The 12,843-nt window shown below is 41.0% G+C and overlaps 1 protein-coding gene across 1 annotated transcript in view; it reads left to right on the top strand.

Moving 5' to 3' along the window:
* Positions 1–12,843, top strand: part of LOC308312245 (ankyrin-2-like) — a gene marked incomplete at both ends in the record, with an annotated part of 120,383 nt that overhangs the window by 105,631 nt on the left and 1,909 nt on the right. The window contains 3 exons of the mRNA XM_080758906.1: positions 9,632–10,141; positions 11,139–11,222; positions 12,385–12,549. Of these exons, the coding sequence (XP_080615032.1) occupies positions 9,632–10,141; positions 11,139–11,222; positions 12,385–12,549 (759 nt within the window). The remainder of the gene's footprint in view (positions 1–9,631; positions 10,142–11,138; positions 11,223–12,384; positions 12,550–12,843) is intronic.

Below are 12,843 nucleotides of genomic sequence, written 5' to 3'. Positions count from 1 at the left end.
TACAATCAGTCTTTCCTCGACTATTGGATGACTGAATTAAGACCTCAGTCCACTGACTCCGCACCATCTCTGGATGAATTTAGGTCCCTCTCTCCCGACTCACCCATACCTGAGTTCAAATGGTTGGTTTATGTTTATAATTTTGGATATCTAGCAAATAGGTCGCCTTCACCAGTGTCAGACACATCAGATTGGGAAGAGGCCGATCTATGTCTTGAAAGCCTGTTTGAACGAGCTAGACCAGATTCTCCAGAATCCATTTTAGCAGACATGGAACAGCTTTCTCGTGAGAGGCCCCTTTCCCCAGAATCAATGTCTTCAGATTTTGAGTTTTCACAGTTGCAGGACTGGTTGGCAGACTTTAGACCATCTTCCCCAGGGTCTGTGGCATCACTTGACGAGTGTCACTTGTTTGACCACCCGACAGTTGGCCAAGTCAGCGATCAACATTGTAATTACTACTTACAGTATACTGGAGGTAGACCTGAGTCACCTCGGTCTATGGTGTCAGATATTGAGTACTCTGGTTATTGTTTGGAGGACTTGTTTGATGAAAGCAGGCCAGACTCACCAGACTCATTCACATCACATGAGAAAACTCAGCAAATTAACGATTCACTAGCTGCACTGAGAATAGTGTCAGCAGTGCAACATCTAAGCTATGCAGATGTCAAAGGTAGAGCCCAATTGAAGAAGTCAGATCCTAGCGTTAAACTGGATGCCCATGAAATCAGACCTCTTTCCCCTGAATCATGGTCATCCCACGATGATTACAACCAGTCTTTCCTCGACTATTGGATGACTGAATTAAGACCTCAGTCCACTGACTCCGCACCATCTCTGGATGAATTTAGGTCCCTCTCTCCCGACTCACCCATCCCTGAGTTCAAATGGGCGGTTTATGTTTATAATTTTGGATATCTAGCAAATAGGTCGCCTTCACCAGTGTCAGACACATCAGATTGGGAAGAGGCCGATCTATGTCTTGAAAGCCTGTTTGAACGAGCTAGACCAGATTCTCCAGAATCCATTTTAGCAGACATGGAACAGCTTTCTCGTGAGAGGCCCCTTTCCCCAGAATCAATGTCTTCAGATTTTGAGTTTTCACAGTTGCAGGACTGGTTGGCAGACTTTAGACCATCTTCCCCAGGGTCTGTGGCATCACTTGACGAGTGTCACTTGTTTGACCACCCGACAGTTGGCCAAGTCAGCGATCAACATTGTAATTACTACTTACAGTATACTGGAGGTAGACCTGAGTCACCTCGGTCTATGGTGTCAGATATTGAGTACTCTGGTTATTGTTTGGAGGACTTGTTTGATGAAAGCAGGCCAGACTCACCAGACTCATTCACATCACATGAGAAATCTCAGCAAATGAACGATTCACTAGCTGCACTGAGAATACTGTCAGCAGTGAAACATATAAGCTATGCAGATGTCAAAGGTAGAGCCCAATTGAAGGAGTCAGATCCTACCGTTAAACTGGATGCCCATGAAATCAGACCTCTTTCCCCTGAATCATGGTCATCCCATGATGATTACAACCAGTCTTTCCTCGACTATTGGATGACTGAATTAAGACCTCAGTCCACTGACTCCGCACCATCTCTGGATGAATTTAGGTCCCTCTCTCCCGACTCACCCATACCTGAGTTCAAATGGGCGGTTTATGTTTATAATTTTGGATATCTAGCAAATAGGTCGCCTTCACCAGTGTCAGACACATCAGATTGGGAAGAGGCCGATCTATGTCTTGAAAGCCTGTTTGAACGAGCTAGACCAGATTCTCCAGAATCCATTTTAGCAGACATGGAACAGCTATCTCGTGAGAGGCCCCTTTCCCCAGAATCAATGTCTTCAGATTTTGAGTTTTCACAGTTGCAGGACTGGTTGGCAGACTTTAGACCATCTTCCCCAGGGTCTGTGGCATCACTTGACGAGTGTCACTTGTTTGACCACCCGACAGTTGGCCAAGTCAGCGATCAACATTGTAATTACTACTTACAGTATACTGGAGGTAGACCTGAGTCACCTCGGTCTATGGTGTCAGATATTGAGTACTCTGGTTATTGTTTGGAGGACTTGTTTGATGAAAGCAGGCCAGACTCACCAGACTCATTCACATCACACGAGAAAACTCAGCAAATTAACGATTCACTAGCTGCACTGAGAATAGTGTCAGCAGTGGAACATCTAAGCTATGCAGATGTCAAAGGTAGAGCCCAATTGAAGGAGTCAGATCCTAGCGTTAAACAGGATGCCCATGAAATCAGACCTCTTTCCCCTGAATCATGGTCATCCCACGATGATTACAATCAGTCTTTCCTCGACTATTGGATGACTGAATTAAGACCTCAGTCCACTGACTCCGCACCATCTCTGGATGAATTTAGGTCCCTCTCTCCTGACTCACCCATACCTGAGTTCAAATGGGCGGTTTATGTTTATGATTTTGGATATCTAGCAAATAGGTCGCCTTCACCAGTGTCAGACACATCAGATTGGGAAGAGGCCGATCTATGTCTTGAAAGCCTGTTTGAACGAGCTAGACCAGATTCTCCAGAATCCATTTTAGCAGACATGCAACAGCTGTCTCATGAGAGGCCCCTTTCCCCAGAGTCAATGTCTTCAGATTTTGACTTTTCACAGTTGCAGGACTGGTTATTAGAATTTAGACCATCCTCCCCAGGGTCTGTGGCATCAGTTGAGGCATACAGCTCCTGGCGTCCTCTCCCGACTCTTGCTCAGCTCAGGCACCATCACTGTGATTATTATTTGCATTACCCTAGCAGCAGACCTTTGTCCCCTATGTCAGCGATTTCAGACCTTGATTATTCTGAATATTGCCTACAGGACCTGCTTTCTGACAAAAGACCAGAGTCCCCAGAGTCACTTGTTGACTTTGAGGCAATAGAATCACCTGAATCGATCATTTCAGACTGGGAGGGTTCTGACTCAAGCCTTGATCAATTGTTTGATGAAAATAGACCAGCATCTCCTGATTCCATTCTGTTTGATAGTGAATTTGATGAGTACAGGCCATTGTCACCAGAATCAATATCTTCTCTTGATGATCTTTTATTCCCAGATGTCTTCTTTTCAGAATTTAGACCATCCTCACCCGAATCAGTCGCTTTCTTAAACAAGTATAGACCACTTTCCCCGGACTCTCCAATTTGTCAATATGAACAGGGATTTTGTGATTATTACTTACAGTTCTCAGGACCCAGGTCTTCCTCGTCGGCATCAGAAAGCTCAGAACTTGAATACACTGCATATTGTCTTAAGGAGTTATTTGCAGAAAACAGACCAGATACACCAAAATCATTTAGCTCAGAATATGCATATGAAAAGGACACCAAAGGAGAGAGTCACATTAGCAGCCTATCGTCATCAGATCCAATGCTTCAATCTTATGCGGCTGTGGTACAAAGCCTCAGTGATGTTTCAGAAGACGTTGAAAGTGTATTTCAAGCCACTACTTCATCAACTGAAATTGACTTATCAGAAAATGAATACACTCAGTATTTCCTCGACTACTGGTTGTCCGAATTAAGACCACCAGTTACCTCACTAGGAGAATCAGAGACAGTCCAACCAATGACCCCTGAATCAGTGCAATCTGAGCTAAGTCTCATCGACGAATCACCTTTCTCTACAGGGAACCCACTAGCAGACAAAGCCATGTCCATGTCCTCTGAATGTACAGTGGAGAATCAGGAAGAGGTACTTTGTGATACACCACAACCGCACCCAGATGAATTAGGCTATTTTGAAAGCATATTAGATGACAAAACGGTATTAGTTTCTTCTCTACCATGTCCTACAATCACTGAATATACAGTACGAGAATGCCATTCTAGCACTCATACATCACCATCTGAAATAATTGAGACTGGATTTATAGTTCCAACCCTATATTCCACCGAATGGGAATTTCCACAACATAGGCCACTCTCTCCTGAATCACTCACAGGCTCAGGTGACAGAAATCTTTTATCTGTTCACCACACGATCACTGATATGAGGCCACCTTCACCAGAATCTGTTGCATCATATAGGCCACTATCCTCAGACTCACCAATTCTACAGTTCAATTCACAATATTGTCGTCTGGAATTCTCAGAAGATCGATCAATGTCACCCGAATCAATAATTTCAGACTGGGAGTTCTCAGATCCAGGCCCTTATTTTATGTTTGATGATGACAGAGCAGAGTCCCCTGATTCCATTGTAATTGGCAGTGAATTTCACAAGCCCTTCAACAAATTGTTGTTGAAGAATAGACCATTGTCACCCGAATCAGTATCTTCTGTTGATGATTTTATATTCCCAGAAGTATTGTTTTCAGAATCTAGACCTTCTTCACCGGACTCCGTTGCATTGTTAAACGAGTATAGACGACTTTCTCCCGACTCCCCAATTCCCCAATATGGAAATCAGATTTGTAATGATTACTTCCAGTTCTCTGGAGCCAGCCCATTCTCCTCTGCTTCAGAAAGCTCAGATCTTGAATACACCACATATAGTCTCGAAGAGTTATTTGCAGAACACAGACCAGATTCACCGGGATCGTTTAGCTCAGAATATGACCATGAAAAAGATTCCAAAGGGCAGGCACACGTGGTACAAAGTACCAGTCATTTGAAACAGTCAGAGTCACCAGGAGAAGGAGATATTGAGATATTTCAAGTCTCCCCATTAACTGATCTTTTGTCCTCAGAGGATGATTATACTCAGTCCTTCCTTGACTGCTGGTTGTCTGCACTAAACACACCAGAAGCAGAACACGTCGAATCACTAGGAGAATCAGAGAAAGAACTATTGACTCAATCAGATTATTCTGAGTCAAGTCTTGATGAGATAACCTTCTCTGAATGTACAGAGGAAGATCAGCCTGGGGTACTTTGCGATGCACATCAATCAGTTGGCACTGAGGAACAGCAAAGCTTTAGCGATATACAAACCTTATCAGATGACAAAATGTCAGATGACTCTACAGTCAGTTATTATTCAGCAACAGAATGTCCAACTGACACGCCTATGTCACCATCTGAAACACCTGCGACAGGACCCATATTTAAGACCCCAGATTCTGCTGAATGGGAAATGGTTGAGATTGCTTCTCTTCCAGATGAAGGAGACATATGATATATTTACCAGTGGCCTTGTGGAAGTGACTAGTCACTGACACAAGACCACTACCACCAGAATCTGTTGCATGAGTGTAGCCCCCACTATCCACACAGACTCACCAGATTTGCAATACAAATCACAATATTCAGTCTCTAAAAGTCCTGCTTCAATACATCTCAGAAAAGTGCGGCAAATGACTTCATAATTGTTGGAAAACAGCAGCAGAAGCAGCTTATAAATACAAAAAAACAACTGCCGAATCTTGATGGGATTGAATATTGTGATTCTCTGTATTACTTCATTCAACTTTTTCCAAGCTTTAAAAAATATATTTGAGGGCTATGTTCCTTGTATTCTGTTTGACATTGTCAGTATTGTTCTGTTGAAAATGAAACTGCAAATGTATCTTTGTCGTCCAACCGAAGTATTAGTTTATACATTGGACATACGCAGAAGCCCATCTTTCTGAAAAAAGATGAATGACCACCTTTGAGAGCTTCTGAGCCTAAATTGAATAGTCCATTCAGAGACTTGACTCATAGACATGACTTTGGCGGCCCAACTTTCTTACAGAACAATCGTAACTACACCCCTGTGTGCACCCCATCCCACCCTTTAGATAAAATGTGTTAAATCCCGATGTTGTAATGTATCATGGCTAGAATCTTAGACCCTAAGTTGAATTCGGGACAGAGTGGTGTATATCGCTTACCATACACATGTTGTTTCTGGCATGTGCCAACTTCTGGAAACCCATGACTACACTTATCCTATAGAGTACATGACGAGTACATGACAGATTTATGGAACTGCTTTGATAACAACAGAGTCCACTGAATCCATTGTGTTTTCATTCAACAACATGTCATTGAAGTACACACCCCTGTAACCGAAATAAACGTCTTCCCTGCATCATTATTTTTCTTTCTCTCTCTTTTTTTATTATTATTTTTTTTTCCCCCAATCTCCCAAAATAGAAAGTAATTTAATTATCATTTACTTTTGTAAGTAGATAAGTCATCTCCTGTAAAGCACTGCTTTTACTACAATTAACTGACAAGCAGAAGCAGCTATAGTGCCATTCACTGTACATTCATACCGTAACTCTATATCCTCCAACATATTCAGAGGTTGAGCCTTTATTTTTAATTTAAGAACAATAAACCACATGAATTCAGCATTTCAGCCCTCAAGCTGAATATTTGTAACGACGAATCGAATTGCGATTGTGGTTGATGTATATCATTGTGATGTCACCGTATATTGTCCAATAAGATGAGGGTCAAAAAATGTGTATCCTGTGGAATTATAGAGTGGGGGGGTTGTAATTATTGTCCAATAAGATGAGGGTAAAAAAAGACCAATAAGAATATTCTTTTTGCCTATCGGCAACCACACTAATCAGTCCTTTGTTGACTATACTGTTTATCTTATCCGGAGTTAAAACCACCATGTATGTCCTGGAAATGTTGAAAGCCATCTATAGAAATTGTGTTGGAATCATTATCATCATACAGTGTCTAAAATAGGACAACCTTTGTCTTAAAATGTTGGCTAGTATTCTGTGTTCTTAACAACAATTACATGGGACCATTATGATCCATTTTCTAAAGGAAATCCTCCATAGTAAGGTAGGCTTCTGTAAAGCTATGTTCCAAAGCCAATGGAAAACATTTAACAACATTAGATCAGCAGACAATGAGGAAACATACACAGAAACAAAATCTCATATACCACGGTTTAATGTGAAACAGTTGATAAACAGTACAGAGGACCCTCCTCATACGTTTTTTCTCCAGGTTATATGTAAGGCTTCCTCCTCAGATTGCCAGCATTAGGCAAATTTGTATAGTGTTGAGTCTCATGCCATCAGAATTAAACTGCAATTCATGCTGTCTGGCTGGAGATGCATTTCCATAAAATACTTGAAGGAAGGAAACTCAATGAAAAGAAGAGAACATGATTAGTGGACTGAGCATCAATCAAAACGACAATAAACAGACCCAAGATCATGACAAGAAAGACCATGAGAGGGGAAGTGAAAGGTCCTGGTTGTCGGTAAGACAGCACAAGCTTGTGTTCGGCAGAGAATGCAATGAGGCTTTCAAAATGAATGGAGATGACAGTGCATAGTGTGTGAAACTTGCTTAGGACGCTGTGCTGAAGCTTCCACTAATGTGTCTGATCTAGGGGCTTCAGTTTTCTGCTGTGGCATGTTTGCATTAGAGCAACAGCAACTACAACTAATGGAAATGAATGGATCAACAACCATGAATGCTCCTACCATGATGTGACACAATGATTTGTCATATAAGTCTGACCTTTTTATCAGTGCCCTATTAATGTATTGCTTTAGTGTTTTTAGCCCATTTGTACCAGGAATACCATCCAACTCAAATACACTTTCATGGTGTGCATCATATATTTACATTAAATATGATGATGTAAACAATCATTTTGATATCACAGACACTAAATCTAATGCCTCCAATAGTATTCTCACTTCCAAATCACAAACATTTCCATAATTTTATGATGCATTTTGATGCAAGTGTATTAATAATACATTATATCTGCACAAGGCTGTTAAAGGTGCATGATGTAAGTGTTTTTTTGTTGTTGTTTCTGTTTTGTTAAAAAGTTAAAGCTCTATATTCTGACAATCATAGCTATAGTATAATGTTTGTTCAGTATCATGGGTCTCCCCATCTCTCCCATTAGTAAACACAATAAAATATCAGGTGGGATACCATTTCATACAAACGCATTTGTGTATTTCATCACTTCTTTCAAACAAACTTCCTTCACTTTTTCTGCTGTAGAGATGGGGAGACCCCTGCTACTGAACAAATACTCTATGGTGGTGATTACTATGGCAATGTAGAGCTATTTACCAATTACTTTAACAAAAATAAAATCACTCACAGAACCTTTAAATGTGCAAGTTGGAAGTCTATTTCCAAATTGAGTAAATCATAATCATAGAAAAAGTGCATGCAATGTATGATTCTTTCAAACCCCCTGAAGAAAACATTACCCATGACATATCCATTTATTCACATTTATTTTTCTATACCTCATTCCATTTTATCATTTCTTGTAGGTGTCCTCTGGATCTTCCACAAGAAATCTTTCTGAAACTTCAATTGTCGATTTAGAACAGAATCAGGCCTATTCAACTGAGTTTCCATCATCGGCACACAATCCAATTAATACGCTTTTACCTGAAAAGCAATCATCTTCAGAATTTGACGATCAAACTGGATTTGACTGCAGTCAAACCCACGTTGAAATTACCCCTACTGATGAAATGAGCTCACCACCGGAAAGAGAAGAAAGCCTATCAAGTCTAGAATCCACCTTAGATGACACGAGCCTAGTGGTACCAGACCTACTGAGACATACATCCAAAGACCATCAAGAGGATTCAGCTGTCGTGTCTTTGGAGCCGACTCCTGGAACACCAACAGGGTCCGGATCCCCTCAGCTCGATCGGCTGTTATCAGATCTAGAAGAGATGAAACTGAATTTCAAACCAGAGATACTTGAACCTCCGTCAGAATCAAGTGATGAAAGTCCTGATTTGGATGAACCTTATATTGAGCTTGATGACCTCTCGCCAGAAGACCAGTGCCTTGGTGAAGCTAGTAATACCTTCAGAGCCAATGTGTCCTCCGTTATACAAACACAAATACATGCACCAGCCTCAGCGCCTGCATATATCACCACTGTGGATCAAACTGAACCAGAAGTATTCAGAATCACTCCTGATCTGATTAAAGCATCATCAGAGCAGTGCATAGTTATATACACACCTGCTCAGTTTGACAGCTTGGACCCAGTTACTTCCATTCACTCACACAGAGTTGAAACATCAGATACCGTTACAACTAATGCCAACTCGCCCACAGGGTCAATTGAGATTCAAGAATCTCCTGTGCACCTTATGGGGCCATCAATAGAATCCAGTTTTCTGTGTGAAGTGGTTCACCCTAATACACGTGATGAAGATTCTTCTGATATAGCCACTTCAGTGACTCTTCCTGAGTTGTCTCTAAAGAAACACCAACCTCACCTACCCGAGGAAGATCTATTTGATGCTACTGAAGAAAATTCCAGTATTGATCACATGGCCAAGGAAATGCCCCTTTTGATTAAAACTGAGATGGTTTCGGACACTTCATGTACTGGAACAAACCGCTATGAGCTAAAAGAAACACAATGTACCCAAGATAAAAGTCCATATATCATAGAGACAACTACCCTTGAAACCATTCAGACTGATGATCTCTCCTCTCATTCTGTCTCTGATTTGACTCCACAAACTCCCGAGACAGTCACCTGTCCAAGACAATTCCAGTTTGAGGAATTGATGCCATACTCCTGTCCAGAAAACTATAACTCGCCCTCTGTTGAATTTAGACAGAGGACCAACTCACAACAATCAAGGGATTCTTTAACCCCTGTAAGCAATGAGCATCCTGCATTTCAGACCACTTTATCTGGACCCGAAGCAGATGTGGCATCAGCCTTTGATGAGGAGTTCAGCGTCCCGCCTGAGTATGCCGAGTCCTCTAGTAACTCAAACGTCAATAGCTCCAAACCAAACGCTTTGCACAGTGTTGCTGGTATTGCAAGCTTTGAAGACTCTGACCAAGAGCCATTTTTTGACTGTGAGCAGGTTGGGTCACATTTCTCAGAGACCGAGTCTGATGAACCTAAGAGAAAGAACACCAGTCATGGAGGACCAGGAAAGACGTATACCAAATCAAAAGACCAACTTTACACTGCCTGCAGACAAGGCAAAGGAGTACACTTTGCCTTGTCCTCGGAAAGTGATGACTATGAGGATGTATGCGAGCCCTCTGATGATAGAAATGAGTCCTATGACAAGTTAGCAGAGTCCCCTGAAGCACACAAAGAAGATTCCACCTTTTATGAGGCTTCGCAAGAACTTCCTGCCTGTGGAGGGGCAGCATGTGATGATAATGCTCTGGCAAGGGTAAGATGAGATTTGGCACACGACACACGTCGTGCCCTTTCAAGGTTTCCCACCCAGAGCTGCTAACCCAACTCCCTGCTTTATAATAACTGTGGCCTCGTGGATGAAACTCAGTTTAACCCTCTTTTTCATTTTGATTGAAGAATTGACCGATCCTAATCCTTAGCATGCCGTTTGTTGATTCACGCAACGCTAACAAATGCAGAGACAAATACTTCACCAGCTTTGTTTTTCTTTATAGATGGTTTTGTTCATCACAGCTGACATTTGCTTAAACATATATCAGATTTGCTTTTGCTGCGGATTTCACTCTTGAGAATAACATTTTAAAACATTCCAATTCATTATCTAACCACACACATGCATGGAATGCATTCTAAAATGGCACTGCAAATCAAATGTTTTTTTTCTCCAGTGTGTTACCTTCCATTACAATTTACAGCTATTGCTTGCTCTGCTGCCATTGTATTTAAACCAACCACAATATATTTGTCTTAACTGGTCAGGAGATCACAGCACAGCTTGGAACAGTTTCAGGTGACAGTTCAGATGAGGAATTTTGGACCACCAGAGTAGTGCGAAGGAGAGTTTTCATTCAGGTATCCATCGGAGCATGGACTGAAGTGTGATCATGTGTGAGCATGTAGGGTGTAAATATTTAAAAGTCTAAATTCTATCTATATATACCTATTTTGTGTCTAACAAACAGTGTTGGCCAATTGTATGAAATATGAATGACCCTTGTAGCGGTCATTTTCATTAGATCTGCTACTCCGGTTTGGTATATGCAATAACTAAAACACATGAACAGGTTTTTTAACAGGTTGTACGTTGTGCTGATTTGTTTGAATACCAAATATTTCCCTGTCGCGTGTAAATAACACAATTTGTTTGCATCCTATTTATTTTTGTTGCTGGCATGTCCCCAAGTGAGTCATGCAACACCGTCATGTTCCAACCATTGCTGACAAGGTCCTGTGCCTTGTGTCTCCTATAGGTTGATGAAATACCTGACCTGCCCCCTCACTCAGTGATGGAAGAGCAGTACATGGATGAAAATGGACACATGGTGGTTAAAAGGGTAATTCATTTAATATTTGGCAATCAATCTATGAATTGTTTTTATCGAATGTAATTGTGTATTTTCAAAATACATGTATTTGTATCTTAAATACCTTTCTCAGATCAGTATTTTGTATTTGTATTATGACCCAGTATTTGTATCAAAATACTTGTTGATGTATTTTCTTGCCAATCATCTTGCCAATGATGACCTTGTGCAAGTACACAAGCTCAAGGGTACCATTAAATATAATCAAAATAATAGTCAGAATAATTATTTTTCATTGCAGATTACAATTGTGGCTAGGATATCAGCAGCACACTGAATGTTATGTGATAGATTATATATATTAGGATATCAGCAGCACACTGAATGTTATGTGATAGATTATATATCAGTCTTTCATTAAAGGGCTAGGCTAGGATATCAGCAGCACACTGAATGTTATGTGATAGATTAGGATATCAGCAGCACACTGAATGTTATGTGATAGATTATATATATTAGGATATCAGCAGCACACTGAATGTTATGTGATAGATTAGGATATCAGCAGCACACTGAATGTTATGTGATAGATTATATATATTAGGATATCAGCAGCACACTGAATGTTATGTGATAGATTAGGATATCAGCAGCACACTGAATGTTATGTGATAGATTATATATATTAGGATATCAGCAGCACACTGAATGTTATGTGATAGATTAGGATATCAGCAGCACACTGAATGTTATGTGATAGATTAGGATATCAGCAGCACACTGAATGTTATGTGATAGATTAGGATATCAGCAGCACACTGAATGTTATGTGATAGATTAGGATATCAGCAGCACACTGAATGTTATGTGATATATTAGGATATCAGTCTTTCATTAAAGGGGCATTCCACTCATTTTCAACATTTTACTATGTCATTAATACCTTAGAGCTGTTGTGTGGTGTATATATTATTTATTTTATTTATTATTATTTTCTTTCAAATAATTGCCTCCTGATGGTGCTATAACAAAAATGTGGGGCAGAGGTTCCTGGCGGAGACAATACATCTATTTCAATTAAATCTTGTTTTACATTTATCTGACTGTATGGCATTAGTTTTCTCAAATGTTTTCATGGACATTATGTGTAAATAGATGGAGGAATGCACATTGATCCCTTGATGTTCTTCAGGTGACCCGTAAGATAATCCGTAAGTGTGTGACAGCGGACGGTGTAGAGCATGAGGAGGTTTCAATGGAAGGAGAACCACAGGGTTCCGTCAGCATCTCAGAGGGAGATGGCTACTCCAAGGTGGTGAAGAGAACTGTGCTGAAGAGTGAGGGAGATCACAGAGAGGTAAGTGTAGGTGTGTGTGTGTGTGTGTGTGTGTGTGTGTGTGTGTGTGTGTGTGTTTGTGTGTGTGTGGCGTGCGTGCGTGCGCGTGCGTGCGTATGTGTGTGTGCGCGTGCACATGGTGTCTGCGTGCAGGGCTGCAGTACAGGCTGTGTACAGGCTGCACTCACACATATCAGACACCTGATCTTGTGTCTGTATATGTTGTCTTGTCCTTGTCCGATCAATCCAATTCATTTCCAATGGAAGTCACATGGTTTGACAAGACAATCTTGTTTGGGGGGGGGGGGGGGTGGC

Source organism: Protomyctophum bolini, assembly GCF_963924005.1.
Source record: "Protomyctophum bolini genome assembly, chromosome: 3".
Taxonomy (NCBI): domain Eukaryota; kingdom Metazoa; phylum Chordata; class Actinopteri; order Myctophiformes; family Myctophidae; genus Protomyctophum; species Protomyctophum bolini.
The sequence above is the reverse complement of the archived record's forward strand: the minus strand, read 5'-3'. Positions and strand labels throughout refer to the sequence as shown.